We start from the raw sequence: 20,033 nt of genomic DNA, 5'->3' as shown, positions 1-20,033 counted from the left end.
TTGTGCCTATACCAAGTCAGGGGCCTATAGTTCATTGGTTGTCGTTGGTTAATGTCTGTCAATTACATTTTTTTCAAAAAATGCTTTATTACAAATAAAGCCGTTAGTTGTTTTCTTTTCAATTGTTTTATATGTTTCTTGTCTAGACCATTTATAGCCGACTATACGGTATACGTTTATGATGATTGTTGGAGGATGTGCGATCTTATATATATTTACATTCACTTCCTTCTATCATGGAGGATGGTTATTCCATTGGCAATCATATCACATCTCCTTATCGTTATTATATATTTAGTTGTGTTATATTGTATAGCTTACATTGCTTTTGTATCCGGCCTCATTTCATCTAAGGCATTTTGACTATTGTGTATACATACTAGTGGCTGTTTTTATATTAGTTTTCTTTGTCTTTGTCTCATATATAATTAGTGTCAGATTAGAATTGTGTTCTTTTACAGCACAATGGTGTCTGTATCAAACTTTATAACGTAGGATCTTGCTGATTATAATATTTGCAAATTTGGAATTGATTGGTTTTTTTTTTAATTTACAGCTAACGATCTTTGTTTTTACATTTTATGTTGTAATTTTTTAGACGGAATGCTACTGTTAACCATTAGCCTAAATCGTCGCAAACTTGGTTTTGATAACAGGTGTATGATCTTTTATTAACAAAAATAACACATAAATATTCAGAGAACAAAGACATGGTTCACGGCGAAAAATCTATATGATGATGAAGATAATGTGTATGATTGAAAAAAGTAAATCACAAATATACTGAACTCCGAGGAAAATTCAAAACGGAAGGTCCTTAATCAGATGGCAAAATCAAAAGCTTAAACACATCAAGCGAATGGATAACACCGTTTATATTCCTGACTTGGTACAGACGTTTCCTTATGTTAACCTGGTTTTATAGTTAGCCAACCTCTCACCTGTATGACAGTCGCACCATATTACATTATATTGACAGCGATGCGACACAAACAGACATTATAGGTATAAATGTCACAAATTGGGGTAGAGCAGTCAACATAGTGTTATTATCTTAATCGCAATAAAAAAAGCACAAAACGGCCTATATCAAATATAACAACCTCATTCACTGCTCTCTGTGTCACATTTATCAAAGACGTTTTTAAGTCACATCAAATGCATGCAGTTTAAACGAAATACCTCCGTTGGTCGGTGGCATGTCACAATACTGTTGTCTTGTTCAGCTATTGTTATTCCATGTGGTCTTTGTAACGTTCGGTTTTGTATACTAATAATTTTCTCTGACGGGGTGTCGGTATCCGTCAGTTTATCCTTTATAAAGCTAGTACAGTACTCATTTCGTTACTTGCTTACACATATTTTGTGAATTTCTGTTTCTGGAATTTATATAATTCCTTTTATTTCACCTTCTGAAGACATTGCAACCAATATACAGTCTTTTTATTTAGGTATACAATTCCATAGCATTCAATACCAACATTTAGTTTAGTCGACACTCGATTGGTTATGTCAAAAATAAGAGTTTATATAAAGATAAGAAGATTTGTCCACATCACGCATATTTTTGCCATTGTTTTTTATATAAATATATAACTGCCAGTTTGCTTTCACCTAGTGGAATATGTGCTTCAATATTATCATTCAATTTAATTACGAAAAGTTGTTCTTATCTATAAGATAATAATCATGTTGAAATTCCTATTCTGTTGTATAAGTGTCCAGTGCTCTGTAAAAGTAAAATTAAAATTTTAGAAAAGAATGTGTAAGATTCTGGTATTGAACATATCAATAAATGTTATTCAGGAAACACCTCTTGTATAAACGTTGTTTATAATTTAACTCTCGCAGTTGCATTTTTTTGACTTTTGAAACACTTGCACGAAGTTTTATACAAAATGTATCCATTATTTCCTAGACAGATATTTTTATCAAGATCATTTTCTCTTATTCAGATTCGGTCAATAGAACTCAGTGGCCAAGACAAGGATTTTGTCATATGGAATTTGAGTCTGTAATAATATTAACAAAAATAGTTTCGAAGAACAGTAATGTAACTTACAGGATCAATGGGATGTAAGGGGATACAACACGGATTTCTACTGCGTGAATAATTAAAAGAAGGACAGTCATATGTATATGCAAAACTTGTTTACAATGTTAAACTCAGCGTAGTTGAATAGTTGCCACCATCAATTGCCGATTTGTAGGTCGCAAATGCGATGCGTAGCAGAGACACTTAAACGGAATGTTTTACCGTAAAAATCAAAATTGACGATGACAACTCTCTAGCCAGTCAGGAATCTACTTCGTCAAAATTATCTCTCCATTACGCCAGTTCATTTTTACAATCGTAGAAATTGAAACCATTGTAGGGATGACGTGCTTTCAATTTTGCTCTTGGAAACCGATACATTTATCCACATTGCACCATTACGATCCTTATATGTCAGTTGTATTTTAAAAGACAAATGTAACAACTAGCTAAAGAGCATCAGTTAATGATTTTGTCTGCATTGATTCAATTTAAAACTGTTGTCTGATCGGTTGTCAGGAAGAATTTTCGAAAATTCATAAACATTTAAAAAAATTCTAATTAAATATTTTGTGGAAGGGCAGACTAGACTTTTGAAGACTATAAACCCTAGTTATCACATATAAAAAATGTGATTTTTCGAAGATATGCATTTTCATCATCCAACTTGAAAGACTGTCGTCAATTACTTTCAGTAAAAAAATAGCTATTCAAACACACCGACTCTGTTTTTGTGATTCATAAGATAGGTATTTCACTTGACCCATATATTTCATCTTTTAGTACTGTGATTTTTTTATGTCATAAAGTAAATCTGAAGCTTAGATATATACAAATGATAGAATCTGAAGCGAGACTATGTATGAAATATTCTTGCTTTGTACGATATCAAGACAAAATATTCAACTCAAACACGCCCTAACATAAAAAGGTGCGATCGATTTTCTCTTTTCGATACAATTGTTACCCATTTTTTGGAATTTTTGGAATAAAACACTTCGTCATTGAGAAGAAAATTATAACTTTGTTTGTTTCTATTAACTTTCAAAATGTTTGTCACTATAGTAAACATTACAGTAAACATTTCTCGCCTTCTCTAACAAAGAGCTTCCATTATGTTGTTCTATTTCAGCCGGGTTTCCGACTGTAACTACAGTACTATTTTTCCGATTTAATTGATTTACAAAAGAAGTAATACGTAAGAGCCTGACAATAAATGTATAAATTTGTCATAAAATAAATTTCCGCGACAATTCATAAATGATTTGGGTACAAAGACGTCATGGCTAAATGTGACGTCATACAAATGAAAACTCACATTCTGAATGTTATAACGTCATTCTGTGCGTTACCTCTACGATTCAAATTTGGAAAAAATCACAACAAAACGGCGATTTTATTTTCGACAATATTGAAGTAATCAAACATATGTTGATCCAATAAATCTGAAATTGACCTTATTAGTTACGACTGGCAACTGTGAATTTGACGGAAACTATTAGCCAATGTAAACAAAACGTTACATGAAAACTGCATCAGAATATCTATTTTAATATGCTACATTCGAAACTAAATGAATGCAGTCTTAAATGCAGCTTTGCTTCCTACAAAGAATGCATGGTCTGCAACAATTTACATGCGTTATGCCATTAGAAGGCCTAGGTTAGATCAACCATCAAGATAGAAATTAACCGCATGTCAACTACGTGACAATGGGTATAAATGCATTTCATTTTTTTAATTACTACAAAGTAAGCCCACTTTGTTGTCTTCTTCTAAACTTGCATCTTATCAAAGATGAAATATATGACTGAAATTCAAGCTTAAAAACGGATCCGTAACTAAAGGCAACAGTAGTATACTGCTGTTATAAGTCACAAATCGATTGAGAGTAAACAAATCCGGGTAACAAACTGAAACCGAAATGACCACATCAAGAGAAAAACAATGGAACAGCATAAACACTGAAACAAACGCCAAAAAACCTAGAAATGAGATCATTTAACAACTTCCGTATTCCTGAATCGATACCAGACATTTAAGAAAAACATGTGGGTTCTACCTGGTGTATTGGCTAGCAAAACCTTCCGTTTATATGACAATTTTATAATATATTGTTAAATTTGAATAACTTTGTGACAGGATTACAGTACAAACAAACGCGAGGACACTCAGCATAAAGAAACTTATAAATTAATAGTATAACAGTAAATTTCAACATGAAGGTCGCATAAAACTAACGGACACTTTTATTTTTGTAACGTATATATTATCCATAATTTCATGCAATCTAAACAATTATATGAAACGAAATCCAAACATTTACAATATCATAAGTATGACGGTCTTGAAAGGCTATTTTAAATTAATGTTGTGACGACTTCTGAATTATTTGAACTAACACAATATTTTATCAAACGGAAATGGAAATTGATTCGACTATACTGACAAATAAAACATATATGAAATGTACCTAACGAACAGAATTCAACCAACAAACTTGTACAATCGAACACACTAAAGATTCATAACTAAAAACATGAATGTCATGAGTTAAAAAAAGACCGAGTCACATCGTATAGCAATGCTGATTCACTCTCCACAAACAGTCATATTTGAGAATAGGTCACGTTCGGTACTCAACAGACAGACGACATAGATGTTAAAACACAATATACGCCGTGATAAAAATATCGTTAGTAAGTTTAGACACAGATTCATTGTATAGATCATACTACTGGTGATGGCGTTCATGACATTTACGGAGAGTCACTTTTAATCTTTCCTTATCATATCTATGTTGGAGTGGTATAACGTTTCTGGGATTTGAAAAAAAACAATAAATGATATAAAAACAAATCGTCATTTTAGAAAGAGTTCTGGGAGAAAAGATTAAAATTTACAAATGAAATTGCTAGACGTTTAACATTACTGAAAACTTTCTTAATTTATATAGTTTGCTTATTAAAGCATCTGTTAAAACAACCTTTGAATTCACAAACCTTCGATACAGCATACTATACGATATTGGTGTTCCTTATTTTATAGGACTGTACTGAGACCTTTAGTTGCTTATATCAGCTTCTGTTTTGATAGTGGATAGTTGCCTCTTCAACAATCAAACAAAAGTATATGATATTGGTGCTATTTAGAAATTCATCAATTTCCTATTATGGAAACGAATGCCAAACTATTAGGGTTGTGAGCGGTAGTTGGCATAACCTTATATATTTATTAAGGATATGTTATTTTAATTCACCAACTTGGACGTGAAATATTCGTGAATACAGGTTTTCATCTGAAAAAATAAAACACATGGATACACAGAGACATGTCACGTAATCAGTCAAAACTATGAGATGCAGATAAATATATTTTGTAATAGAATTCAGATTAAGGAAGTTTATTTCTAGTAATTATCATAACTATGGCGCAATGTTCACAATATTGCACTTTGGAGTAGTTTGAATGTAAGTAAGTAAGTACATATTGAGTTTCTCCTAATGTTCGATTTATTGCTTCCAAGTATAAATTACCTGCCACCTCGTCACATATCATCTTTTGGTTTTTTGTTCTACATAAGCTGAAAGAAATATCAACGTGAAATGTGTATTCAAACATCTTTATAAGATTCATATATGCAACGAGTACTTCGCATCCTGAAAAAGCGTACACTTTCAAAACTACAATTTATTTTACAGTAAGCCAAACATAAAATAAGCATAGAAACATTTATGTTTTCAAATAATTTTGAAAACGTGCATTCATTTATCTATTTTTAGAAAGTTAAAGTCAAAATATTATGTTTTCCCTTACCAAAACTTTAATAAATTAATATATTAAAAACCATGTTTGGTCAGAAACAGACTACCGTCATTCTTTTAAAAAACATTGTTATGTTATTGATAAATGAATACAATAATATAATTCAGTAACAAAAGCAGCGCTGACACCAATACATGAATGTCACCTGACGTCAGACATTTCAAATAAGTAAAACATGTTAAAACACATTTGATAAACGTTTGTTTATGTTTCCATATTTTGATGACTTTCGGTTTCATACTTTCGAATTTTCCCGTGAAAGGTTTATTTTCTAACGTCATCATGCAATGACGTCGGGTACCTAATTCACAAAAAAAAAGCATATGACGTGAGTGTATGATCTGAACAGCACACACAATATATACGAGTGTGTACACAAAGCGTCTGAAGAAGGTCTAATTAGAATAATGATTCATAGCTATACAAATGCATGAAATCAAATTACAGGCAACTGCAGTATACTGATGTTCAAATATCATATATTCATTAGGAAGATGCGAATCATGAACAAAACAAAACTTAGGATATGACAAGTAATTAAAAGGAAAAAAAGATCGAGTGTATCGTTAGATCAACGTGTCTACGCTCCTTCTAATGTTACAATCATGAAAAAGATCGAACGACTATAGTTGTAGAATCTAGGGATGAAAGACTGCAAATTTATGGTGCTTGTCAACATGATCATGCAGTTAATAATGCAAAATATACAATGACTGATTCCTCTTATCATCTTGATGTACATGTCTAGAACTTTTTGAAGACAACTAAAATCAAAACAATAAACTCATCATAGATACCAGGATTAAATAGCCTTATAGTTTCTTGCATTTAAATAGACTTATATTTTCTATAGATAAACATCATTAACAAGTTTTTTTCTTAAATTTCTACTGTGATACATTAAACATTTTGAATAACAATACTAATTTAATATTATTAAATAAACAAAACTATATATTATGCATATGAAACGTTGCACGATACTGGTGTTAGTTTTGTGAAATCGCGGACAAGACACATTCAATTCATTAATTAATAAACATTAAAAGTGATCTTCTAAAGTGTTACATATCATTTTAAAGCTTTTAAATTCTACTTTCAGAATATTGCAATTTTGTATATGTATCACACTTTTTTCATTAAGTGAAAATCATTTAAACCTTCATTTTTTAATATTATTTCCTTGTCCCGCGTTACACTTTAAGTTTTGGGAAATTCAGAATATTGTAAAAATCATATAAAAAATCCACCAAACGATATAAAAATCTTACAAGAACAAGCACGACATAATTGGTCGAAGATATAATGTCGGTTTTTTTCTTTGAAAAGACGGAATTTCGAGAAAAAAGGATCTAGATGAAACAAATTATGTGTCCCATGCACAAAAAATTGCCGTCATTTTTCTAAATTGTCCAATAAAAAATGGACACCAGAGCAATCACCATGTCGTAAGTAAATAATTACTATACTAGTATTTTGTACAAAGCTCACTCTTTCGCCTCATGCAATTATCAGGGATTTTAATAACAAATTCTTTTTATTCGAGTCGAATATCAATGTCCGACAATTTGTCCCCTTCAAACCCTATGGACGTAGGATGACGTTTTTCTGGTTTTTTTATGATATTTATTCAATACATTGCTATTCGCTACATAGATCAAAATATAAGGAAAAAAAGTACAAAAAGTTAACTCTATTTTGATAGTAAATTCTCATAAATTTAATCTAAAATACGAGATATCGGATAAATCTATGTCCGATACAATGTCCCCTCATACGATTTTAACGTTCTGTAACAAAATATAAAAAAAATTACGTCGATTGTCATTATTGCGGTTTTCACAGAAGTTTCAAAATACGGGTAATGTTTGTTGCTTGTTGAGAAAACTTCAAATGTTTTAGGTAAAAGCTCAATACTGATTCATGGGAGGGGGCAATAATTCCTTGCGAAACTGCATGAAGTGTTTTCCGGAATTTATAATGATCGACAGGCCGATCCGCTGCAATACAAAATCATAGAAAAGAAAACAGCAATTGTTCCCGCTGCTTCCTTTGTAAATTGTATATATTTGTGCAGAACTTAATGGCACTGTCATGCTATATATACCGTAGTCCATTCGCCTTGACATTCTGCAGTGTATACATGAGTGCATTAGCCATGTTAGCAGTGCGTAGTGTATTTAAAAAATCGATTGCTTTTGTTATTAAAATGTATATTAAACAAATAGTTTCAATTCAATTTTTATTTTTTTATTTGTTAATAAAAAGCTTAGTATATTATCTAAGAAAACATGAATCTAAAGTTCATAAATTTCGATCATAAAATCCGTTAATTTTAGAACGCCATCTGGAAACCGTGCATTCTAACGTTTTTATTTTGGATAACGTCTTCCATTAAGTAACGTTAGGTGACACCAGTATCTTGCGACGTTTCTAATACAAATATATGTTGGAATAAGGTTAAACTTGAGAAAGATATAAATATAATTAACATGTATAGCAAAGATACACTTTCAATTTAACTGAAACTACATACCGAGTCTATCAGCCATGTCATAAAAAGAGTCAGCATATCAAAATAAGCTTCTGCATCTGGAAAAGATATGTTTGCAAGCAAAAACTTTAGAAATTAGGGGGAAAATTGTATAGCTTTAATATAAATTGTTAATCAAATTCTATGGCATTATATCAAATTTCGTTAGCTATCCTTTACATCTAGGCAAACCATGTCAGCTTTTTTATACAAAAAAAAGCATTGCATACATAAATATTAAGCATTTTAAAAGTTAAACGAAACCGTCAAATGGTGGGTAACGTTGAGTTATTGTATAGTTTAATATGATTATCTATTTTACAGTATCAATAAACGATGTCTAGTGTATACATCAATAGCATAACAACATTCTTAAAATCAAAAGTCATTAAAAGTCAACAAATGAATGGACAAGATTTGAATAAATATACTAGAAGTTACCGAATATCCGCAATTGAATTCATTAAAACACAATACAAAATTACTTGAATATAAAAATAAGAAAATGTTGTATAATCGTCATTCAGGAAACTACTCACCACTAACCAATTTTAGGCCATCAACCGTTTAGTCTAAGCAAAGAGTAAACCCAATCCCGTGAAGGAAGTTAAAAACAAGTCCGGATAATAAGCAAATACGAAACAACCCAAAGAAATAAACCAACAGCCTTATTTATGCCACATTAAAGGAAGAAATTAAGGCAGACCTCAATAAATGGCAACTACTGGACAACTTGTTTTTAGGTTTGGCATTCACAAAACATGGGGGGGGGGGTGGGGCACAGATGACCACTATTCAGAAAAATTGGTACCTTTAATGTTATTAGTCTTATTTATTCAAAATTATAAGATATGAACAACCGTACTTTGACTTTTCATCATTTAATTATGAGCATGAAAGAGAAAATTCATTGGAAAACAATGTGTTGTTCGCCCTGAGACCAGCATTATACCTATATGTTATACATTTTGAATACTACAATGTCTGATTGGTTTAATCCATCTTGATTCATAGAATTCATAATTTTGTATACACAACATTTCCAAAATTGTAAGGTAACCCAGGTGCTGCGGATAAATTAACAATAAAAAAATGCAAATAAAAACTTATTCATGTGTTCATCTATATTCACATAACAAACTTTTATCAATATCTAAAAATACCAAGGAAAGTTTGTTACGTGAATATAGATAACAAACCAGAATAAGACTTTTTGGGTTTTTTTGGGGTTTTTTTTTTGTAAAGTAAGCTGGAATGGTGTTTTTTTTTATTCAAGGCAACTAGATTTCACGTGAAACAATTGTTAATCGATAACAGATAATGATGATCTGTTCAATTTTATTTTGTGAACGAGAAACCAGGAAAGCAACAAATGTATATTGATCTTTCATATAATAATAAGAATTCCATTACATTTTGTTATTGCAATATATATATAACTAGAGGCTCTAAAGAGCCTGTGTCGCTCACCTTGGTATATGTGTATATTCAACAACAGATACTCTCAAACTCTCAAAAATCTGCTTAGATGATGTTGTATTGCTCATAATTTAACCTGTTTAGTATCTCTCTAAATTTTTAAGTTTTTGTTCAAAATACAAAAGAGGATGAACAAAATCCTCATGTAAGGTCAAACACTCCTAAAAAGAGTCGGTGTACTTAACTATATCTGCAAATTTGGAATTGTTTGTAGATCTTGGCTTGCTGATCATTTTGTGATTTAAATCTATTATAATTTTCTATCATTTATGACAAAACGCAAAAAAAGGTAAAAATTGTCTTTTATGGGCAATACCTCAAAAAAGGAGTCGTCTGACAATTTCCTCCATATTGTCTTCATTGAAGATTTTGTTTTGCTGATCATTTTTACCTAGCTAATTTTCTATCTGTCTAATATTGTTTCAAGAAAGAAGGCAAAGAACTGAAAGATTGGTAAAATTCATCAACGAAGGACAATAACTCTAACAAGGAGTCTAATGACAATTTGGACCATGTTGATCTATTTGTCGAACTTGTCTTGCTCATCACTTTCACCTCTTTATCTATTATAGTTTTCAAGATAGTAGGGAAAAAATTTAATAAATGATAAAATATGTCATTTGAGGGCAATACATCCTATAAGAAGTCATCTGACAGTTTTGACAAGTATATTTAATTGGCAGAGCTCAACATCCTAAACATTTTTGCTATTTACAGTTTATCTCTATTTATTATAGTAACGTTCAAGATAATAACCAAAAAGTGCAAAATGTCCTTAAAATTACCAATTTAGGGGCAGCAACCCAACAACGGGTTGTCTGATGCGTTTGAAAATTTCAGCACAGATAGATCTTCACTTGATGAACATGCTTTAGTTTCAGAGATATAAGCCCAAAACTGCATTTTACCCCCCAGTTCTATTTTTATCCATGACAGCCATCTTGGTTGATGGGCAGGGTCATCGGATACATTCTTTAAACTAAATACCCTAAGAATGATTAAGGCCAAGTTTGGTTTTATTTGGCCTAGTAGTTTCAGAGGAGAAGATTTTTGTAAAAGTTAACGGACGACGACGGACGACTGATGACGGACGACAGACGACGGACGACGGACGACAGACAACGGACGACGGACGACAGACAACGGACGACGGACGACAGACGACGGACTACGGACGACGGACGCCAAGTGATGGGAAAAGCTCACTTGGTCCTATTGGGCCAGGTGAGCTAAAAAGTAAAGAGATGTGATGTGATATAATTTGATACCGTATGTTTATTAGCTATAATTGTAAAAATCACAAAAATACTGAACTCAGAGGAAAATTTAAAAAAGAAAGTCCCTAATGACATAATTAAGTAAAGACTTAGAGATCTATTTTTTTGTGGTAACGTGATCACTGATTTAATAACGTATCATTGATACACAGATAAGGTATATTTAACTCTTAAATACATGTACAGACACGGGCAACGAAAAAATAATGCACTCGAAAATATAGAATACGAATGTATCTCTTAATTTTAAGTATCATATGTAATAAACTATCAACTGGGAGATATATAACACCATAATTCCCTAAAATAAATAACCTGCAATGGTAATTTCTATCACAAAATTAACATGGAATGCTCTTTCAACACTGCGACTCAACAATTAAATACATAAATATCAACGTTTGTATATGAACCACGGACAAAATAATTTGTAAATATATGTTTAATTTCTTCTTTCAATATCATTTAGCTCCCCTCAACACGATAAAACCTCTGCGTGACTGTTAAATAAATACAACATAAACTTGAACCATGCGACACCACAAAGCAGAAATTTGAAGTGAAATATTGAAAAAATGGCAATTCTGCAATGCTTTTGGTGATAAAGAGTAAATCATATTGCTATCCTATTCTTTATAAATATTGAACAGCTTGCTTTTTTAGGGGGCTATATCAGGATGAAATTAAATTTGTCAAAATAATCAAACGTCTAAACCTGAAGAGTCTTCATCCTTTTGAAACAACCGTCCATCCCATCCATCCCAAAGATCATCATCGACTATCATTGCGCACTGTTTCCACTTGATTTCTACTTGACAAGAACTTTCTTTAGTGGTTATTTCTACATTATAAAAGTAAAATACAATTTCTCCATATATTGTGCTTCTCTAAACAAATGCTAATAAAATCTGTCACGAATATTGTAGAAAAATATCAGTCACGACCAAAAGTTACTTACAGAATGTATCAATACTCCCTTGAAATATCAATAATTTCTCTTCCTCACTCATCATTAATGTTGTTGTTATTAATTTCACTCTATAAGATGTTTTCTCGATTTTATTCCCCAAACGCTAAGAGCTATAACGAAGACAGTAAGAAGTCAAATGGTGGTATCGGTCATATTTGCTTTTTTGTCTATCAATTAACATTGTCAAGATGATATGTAACTATTTTTTTATTAATCACAATAAGAATAGAATCGGATTTAAACCATGTGTAAAGGTAAACTGGTACAGTTATTTCGAGTAAAGTCCAGGTTTGATCGAGAAACATTACATTCGACCAATTCAATGTATTGCTATTTCACCAACATAGTACTTCTATTCATGATCGATCATTTTATCCTATGCATGTTTTGAGCACAAACGATGCATAACTTGTTTGTCTTTTACTCAAATTCAGGGTTGTTTTATTCTACATTCTCCAGGTTTTTTTCGAGTGTACAACTTAAGACGTCTGAATCTTTCAAAAAACGAATTCGTAAGATGGCAGAGTTGGCATTTAGAACTAACTTACAGTTTGTTGATTTAATTAATGTAACTGAATAAATGAAAATAACAAATATCAGATTTTTTACAAAACATTGACGTCATCACCGCCGCCATATTGCATTTGTCCAATTCGTTTCTGTCGTCGAAGGCGAAAAAAACGTCATGATAGGTCTTTAATAACAGTTATGAGTCAACATCAGGGAATAAGTATTCAAAGTTTGATACTACATTTTAAAAAGTGTTTGTCTATCTATCATAATAATTTCGAGACAATAACAAATTGCTAAAATAAGTCAATTAGTGGACTATAATGTAGTTAAGCCATACTCGTTTCTCTCATTGTTATTGCGAAAAAAAACATAAATAAATAATACTATAATATAGTCGTTCGTTAAATTGATAGAAACAGAAAGATTATAAGTCTTGTCAATTCAAATATCTTCAGTCAGAGTTTTAAGGTTTTCCCAATTTGTCAACTATTTTCATTTTACGCGTATAATATAGTCTTCATTCCAGGATAGTTGGTTAAAATATCCAACAAGCAAAAACAACATTTAAATCATTAAAGCAACAGGTTCAATACATATTTATATGTCTATTTGTTTTGTTTACACATTGTTGTCAATATAATGGAATTTTATGCGACTTGCTATACAAGTGAGAGGTTAAGCTAGCTTTACAATCATATTCATTCCACCACACCATTTCCTACATAGGAAATGCATGTATCAAGTCAGGATATGACAGTTGTTAAACATTCGTTTAATTTGTTTGAGCTTTTTATTTTGCCATTTCATTAGGGTTTTTCCGTTCGATATTTTCGTTATTTTACTTTTTGTGTAGTCGTTTCATATAGGAATCCTTTAAAACAAATTTACGGTTGGTGACGACGACGAACAATAGTAAAAAAAAAACTCTCTATCATAGTTTAATGCCTGTCTATTCAAATTATACAATTTCAAGCATTTAATATAAAAAAGAATATGTGGTGAGACCACTCTCAACAGAGTTATTTTGTCTTAAGTTCAGATAAAGTGGAAGGCATTTCATAGCAACCTATATATCATTCAAACTTACGCAGACAAAATCGAGCATAACTGTAATAGCATTTAGAGCTACTCGTTCGATCCCGGATTTCGGGTCAAGTCCTTAAGCTTTCTTTATATATTAAATGTATCAAAATAATTTGCTTTTTACAAAGTTTTAGCTATAAGTAACTATTTCGTTTAAACATAATCTCCTTTCTTGTATGTTCCTTGCATTGTCGCAAAAACATGTATGTTTAACTTGGATATATCCTTATTAAACAACATCAAGTAGATTAGAAAATCGTGAAATTAAATAGCCGCGAAGTATACTAAAAAGTGTAAAACGCGAAATAAAGTATTCGCTAAAATAAGTTTGTTTACAGAATATTCTAATTAAAGCCTAATGTCACTTGCACTCCATGCAACTTTTATCTCTAGTCAACACGTGTGTTCACAACTGGCAAATTATTAAAAGTTATTAACAACTCGATTCGTTGTTTTATAAAAAAAAAATATTCATTAGAAAAACAAATGTTTAAAATAAAATTCATCGGTACCTGTTTGTGTTTCTCTAGTTACTGTTCCATATATGTAGTCTGACATTTGAATCCTTAAGTCTGACTGTGAATCCAAATTTTCGGTTTTGCCACTAGAAAAGAATACCTTTGAAAAGACATCTAGTTCCTCTAAAACCAAAAAATAAAATGTGTAAATGTTTATTGATAAAATAGATAAGTATGGTACTGAACTAAAAAGATAGTTAGGACAAATGATGTCATGGTTTATCTTGATATTTATGTCTTTAGACTTGAATAAAAAACAAATAAATCCTGCTTTAGTTTATGCCTGTAGGAAACATGTTGCTATTTCAACTCTGTATTCCGTAGTTTCTATTGTTTTTTTTTTATCAAAATAATTCTGTAAAAAGACAGTTTAATTAATCAAATGTGTTAAGGGTGGATCGAGGGTGTAAATCCAATATTTTTTTTTAAATTTGGGTTTTCGCTATGTTTTTTTATAAATGAACTTTATCATATACTTATAGGAAAATAAATTTTAAAAAATGGGGTCACCGTTTATCTTAGCTCACAATCTGCCTTCGAAAGAAGCATATATTTTTGTTAAAGCAGTTTTTTCCTGTTGAACTAAATAGAGGTAATATCGAAATAAAAAAAGAACTGAATTACAAAAATCGCTTAAATTTTACATTTGAATAGTTCAAGTACAGCTTATTTGAAAAAAATCGTAAGGATTCCGCCTACTTTTGCTATTAATCGCAGGCTGAACAAAAACCAGCAAAAAGATTAATAAAAATATTCCTCACGATACTATCTTTCGATTTTAAGAAGCTTCTGTCCAAGTTTGGTAAAAATCCAAGAAAGTTTATGAATCTGATAAATGTTTCAAAACTTTCATTGCAGACTGTATGTAATGATAACTGGAAGAAAATTTTAGTCCATTTATAAGTAAAATACGGATAAATTTCCTTCTAGATACTAGTATTTGATCATCAACAATCTTCTGTACAAGTTGGTACAAATCCAGGATAAGTTTTAAAAAGTTATTGAAATTTGAAAAATGTTTTGCTAAAATTTGTGTACCCGCGAGCCTTAATGCTGTAGTAAATTAGTTAAATGGCTGTGAAAAATAAATCCTGTCATGGTCAATCTTTACCGTCGAACGTGTCATACCTTTTAGCAATGACAATAATCAAGATATTGAAAGTATTATAATTTCTGAATCCGAACGTTCAAATGTATATACCTCTAGTTAAAGGACTTGTAAATGTTAAATTCAAGGCCATTTGTCCTGGCACTCTGGTGTCGAGATTCCCGGCCAAAACCACTTGATTTATCAAATGATCAATGGCATTCAGTAAACTTTCTTCCGAGATGAGAATTTCCGGTGACGCTGTTAGTTCAAGCAAAATACATTTTTGTTTAACATTTACAACTTTGAAGCCTCTGTCACCACTTTCATCTGCTGCTACTATTTCGGAATCTGACAGGTTTTGGATAGTCAAATGTTCATCTATGTCATCTGCTTCAACTTGGCAAGCAACGTGTATTTTTCTAGTAATATCTTCGTACCAAAAACAAAAACACCACGATTAAAGCTAAACTTAAATTCAATATAATACATAAACTTAAATTCAATATATTGCATAAACTTAAATGCAATATAATACATAAACTTAAATTCAATATAAAACATAAAAAGATAATGAACAAATAATTCTGATAGTGCAAGGATACATTTATTGAGTAAATTGCCTTTATAATATCAAACATAGTATGCAATGATCCTCCAACCCTATATGCTTGTATTGAATCTCTTCACTTGATTTTTGTTTATATAACTTTGCTTCACAGTAGGGCAACAAAACATTTTTTTTGTACAATTTCTAAGTGTTGTTGATCGTCTATTCAGCGTTACCAAAATCCAGTCATCTTTTCGTTTGCTAGTCATCTGTTTAATTTCCCTTGCTTAAATCTCTCCTTTTTTCAGAAAAAGGAAGCTGTAATCTTTGATCTTTGATCAGCAGCGCTTTCATAACTACTAATTTAATTGAATAAAACCTTGACCAAACATTTTTTTACATAACTTTTATCAAAATGATTAATGGTGTAGTAAATCGCAAACATGACTTTGAAACTCAATCCAACATACCAAGTTTGTATTGTTATATTTCAAATTGTGACAATTCAAGACTAACACGAAGAGTTAGTGTAATTCAATTCTTCAATAGTGCATACCATCTATTTATTATATTCTACTCATTCGCTCCGTATTTAAGGTGTTACGACTTGAATTGTGAGCAGAAATTATTACAGACGTCACAATATGCGAGGAAAAGCTATCCAGCTACCTTTGTTAAGCGTAAAACTATCTATTGGATTAAAAAGACACCAATAGCACGACAATCAGAATATGTGGTTTTCTGCGTATATACATATAAAAAATAAGCCATGTGAATCGTTTTTGTTTGTTCGCTTGTATTGGTCGCATTAAAAATAGATATTTTTACGATATTCAGTAGAGATAATAGATAATCTTTGAATAACACTTGGCGTCCAAATAAAGTTATTTGGGAGACAAAATTAATAACAGAGTTGAAGAGTGTTGAAAAAAGATATACGACTATTTTTGTGACAAAAAACAATTTGTGACATACTATGCCGTACATATATGATTTATGATTTTATTAATTTATTCTACATATGAAATACATTTATTTATTTCAGTAAAATCGAATAACACAATTATACGTACGATAGTACCATGAGTACCAGAAACTTACCATGATCGCGTCGGAATTTAGTGTTAGGATCTAGTTTGGCTGAAGCCTCAATTTTTGCTTCTAATTCCTGTAATTTTCTCATTAATCCGCATGTCTTTTCATCTAATAATGAATCTAAAAGAAATAACCACTTCCTATATATAAAAGAAAAGTTTGAGCATTGTTTAACTCATTCCAAACACGTTCCAACTTCTGATAATTATCTTTTATCTGTTGTTGGTATACCAATTGAATCACAAAAGATATGTGTTTTATTTAATATTTCAAATGATGCAAAATACAGCCATATGATAAAACATGAATAGTTATCAAAGGTACCGGAATTATCATTTAGTACGCCCGACGCTCGTTTCGTCTACATACGACTCATCAGTGACGCTCATATCAAAATATTTATAAAGCCAAACAAGTACAAAGTTGAAAAGCATTGAGGATCCAAAATTCCAAAAAGTTGTGCCAGATACGGCTAAGGTTATCTATGCCTGGGATGAGAAAATCCTTAGTTTTTTCGAAAAAATCAAAGTTTTGTAAACAGGAAATTTATAAAAATGACCACATTATTGGATAAATTATCAAAATACATCTTTAAGTTATTTATATTTACCTAAATATCGTTTTAATTCAATATTATTCTCAGTCATTGTTTGCTTTATATTGTTTTCACAGTCCCAATCCTGGTATCACTTCTTTCAACCAGATCCTGCAACAACTTTAAACGATTTAAAAGAAAGGTATTAACACTTAAATTTAACATAAAAGGATATTCCGTCCTTTTAAAACATGCACACTCAATGATGTGTAATACTTGGTTCAATAAGACAGTGTTGCGATTAAATGCCTATCATGCACGCCAGATGTATAATGCATTCATGAGGGATTGCATAATTAGAGATGAGTGTACTTTATGTTATTGTTTATATTCAATTGATTACAGTATCATGTCCATGCCCTCTCTGTCTCGAAAGTCAACTTGATTTCCGATTACTTGTGAATTTCTATCTTAATGATTCAGTGATGTTCAATGTTTAACTTGTAAGATTTTCATTTGTGTTTAAAAAAAAGTTTTTGACTATTATATGTTTTGATAAAATGAACCTGCTTACTCCTGTTTGCATATCAAAAATTTTTGTTATAAAAGTCGAATTACTTTCCAGGTTCATACTTGCTCAATTAGTATTCCATCTTATCTACTTCTTCGGAAATGTTATCTTTTCTAGACAATTGGTATAAAACATTCAATCAACGTTTTGTGTGGTCGATGATCTCAGTAAATTATTTGCTTAGTTAAAAGGTCACAACTTTTATAAGCTCTCTGAATAGTTTGAAATGGGCTAGAGAAATTGACATATTTTTCAATTGTTTCACTTAAGATCCTTCATGTGGAATGCAATCGAAAAAGATTTTTGTATATTCTAAAACGAAAATGTATTTGATTATCATAAGAAAAACTGATGTTCGCATAGTTACTCGTATATAATCGGATTAATCCAATCTAGATAAATTACAAAATGTGAAAGACATCGCCGAAATAAATCCGATAATCCACTGTCACCAATGTAAGAATTTATATTTATACAATTTTACTACTGATCCTTTCCAATTGGGTATAATGTGAGTAAAACATAGCTATGGAGAGATCATATATTTGGTGTACTAGTGCATTTACTAATTCAAAAATTACTAATCATGTTCTCTCACTTGGCCACACATAGGATCACTGTTACATTCATATTCTTATTCACAGATCAAAGATAATGCTATCATTTTTATAGATTACTTCGACGCTCCGAAGTTTTATCAACCTTTTTTGTATTGGTATTTGTTATGCATGATTGATTTACTCAATGAATTATGAAATTTCCAAAGCTTTTTTTTTTAAATTAAAGATAAAAGTAGCCTTGTAACTTTGCAATGACTTTTACAAACAAAATACTGCTTCTTATGCCAGATAATGTGGATTCATTTATTTTCGTGGGTACCAACTTTCGTGGATAACGGAAAACTTGCATGTTCGTGGATATCTAATTTCGTGGTTTCCCCGAAGTCTGCATATAATCCGATAGAAATTTTTTAATTCGTTGAACATTTAATTTCGTGCTTTCACCTGTACCCACGAAAGCCACGTAAATTGGTATCCAACGAATTATAATGAATCCACAATAAACGAATGAACTAAATTATTTACTTCAAATTACGTACGATCATATTTTCTGCATTGACGTCATCCATGAGTTTTTTTGCATAAATCGCTTCCATATTACAATTTTTCAAAGCATTAATCTGACTTTCATTTGCTTCCCCGTAAAATGCTGGTTGTATTTTCCCAACAAGCCCAACGATTGATCCCTCTAGCTTCATCCACCACTTATCTAGTCTTCCAGGGTCAAATTCTGTTGTGCTTGTAGCATGTGCTATGCAGTTCCGTATTTCCCGAATAGACGATAGCCACATCTTATCATCCATTTCAAGATTCGCAAAGTTTTTTAATAATGTTTCTAATAAATTAATATCAAAATCGACCAATGACACTGATCTTTCAGACATTCGACACAAGCAGTGTTGTATCACCTCATTGCTTGATTTGTCTTTTCTGAAATGGCCCGGTTCCACATTTCCTTTAAAATCGAATAGATTTTCTACCGGAGGTTCTTCGGTTTGCTATGTTCAATGATGTGTTGAACCATGTTCAGACATATTTAAGAAATCTCCAAAAAAGAAAAAACACTGCACCTTAAAAATACCAAAAGTCATATTTGGTTATCAATAAATACGGAAGCTCTAAATCTGTTACTATGGGTTAATGATATTAAAAAAAAAATGAGTGGACAGATATTATCCCCGTATCAAGACAGCATTTTGAAACAGTTCAATGTAACAGTGTTTTTATTGACATAAAACAGCACACGTCTGGTTTGGAAAAGGTTTATCGTCAAGGTAATACAACTGGAGAAAAAAAGAACATCAAAAGTATAGTTTTATCTATTCCTACACAATCAAGACTTTTATTTATAGAGGGTTATTATTCTATATATTTTCGTCCTGATTTTACTAGATAAATTTGC

General features: G+C 31.1%; 2 protein-coding genes across 2 annotated transcripts in view; both read right to left on the bottom strand.

Annotated features, from left to right (window-relative positions):
* The window catches only part of LOC143059406 (beta-1,4-galactosyltransferase 1-like), a 361,910-nt gene that overhangs the window by 175,622 nt on the left and 166,255 nt on the right, over positions 1–20,033 (bottom strand). The window lies entirely within an intron of this gene.
* On the bottom strand, positions 11,851–19,603 carry LOC143059306 (uncharacterized). Its single transcript, XM_076232785.1, has 6 exons — positions 19,171–19,603; positions 17,576–17,680; positions 16,972–17,085; positions 15,435–15,752; positions 14,228–14,356; positions 11,851–11,990 (listed from the first exon to the last, which is right to left on the bottom strand). The coding sequence occupies exons 2-6, from the start codon at positions 17,610–17,612 to the stop codon at positions 11,851–11,853; spliced, it is 738 nt and encodes a 245-aa protein (XP_076088900.1). The 5' UTR covers positions 17,613–17,680; positions 19,171–19,603.

Source organism: Mytilus galloprovincialis, chromosome 14, assembly GCF_965363235.1.
Source record: "Mytilus galloprovincialis chromosome 14, xbMytGall1.hap1.1, whole genome shotgun sequence".
Taxonomy (NCBI): domain Eukaryota; kingdom Metazoa; phylum Mollusca; class Bivalvia; order Mytilida; family Mytilidae; genus Mytilus; species Mytilus galloprovincialis.
This window is presented reverse-complemented; position numbering and strand designations above follow the sequence as displayed.

What these genes read in the sequence shown, in the direction of transcription:
- LOC143059306 (XM_076232785.1), bottom strand. Translation starts at nt 17,612, where the DNA reads ATGACTGAGAATAATATTGAATTAAAACGATATTTAG. An exon ending in TGAATTAAAACGATATTTAG is followed by an intron (nt 17,086 to 17,575) that starts GTAAATATAAAT and finishes TATTTCTTTTAG; the next exon opens with ATTCATTATTAGATGAAAAG. An exon ending in AACTAGAGAAACACAAACAG is followed by an intron (nt 11,991 to 14,227) that starts GTACCGATGAAT and finishes TTTATAATGTAG; the next exon opens with AAATAACCACTAAAGAAAGT.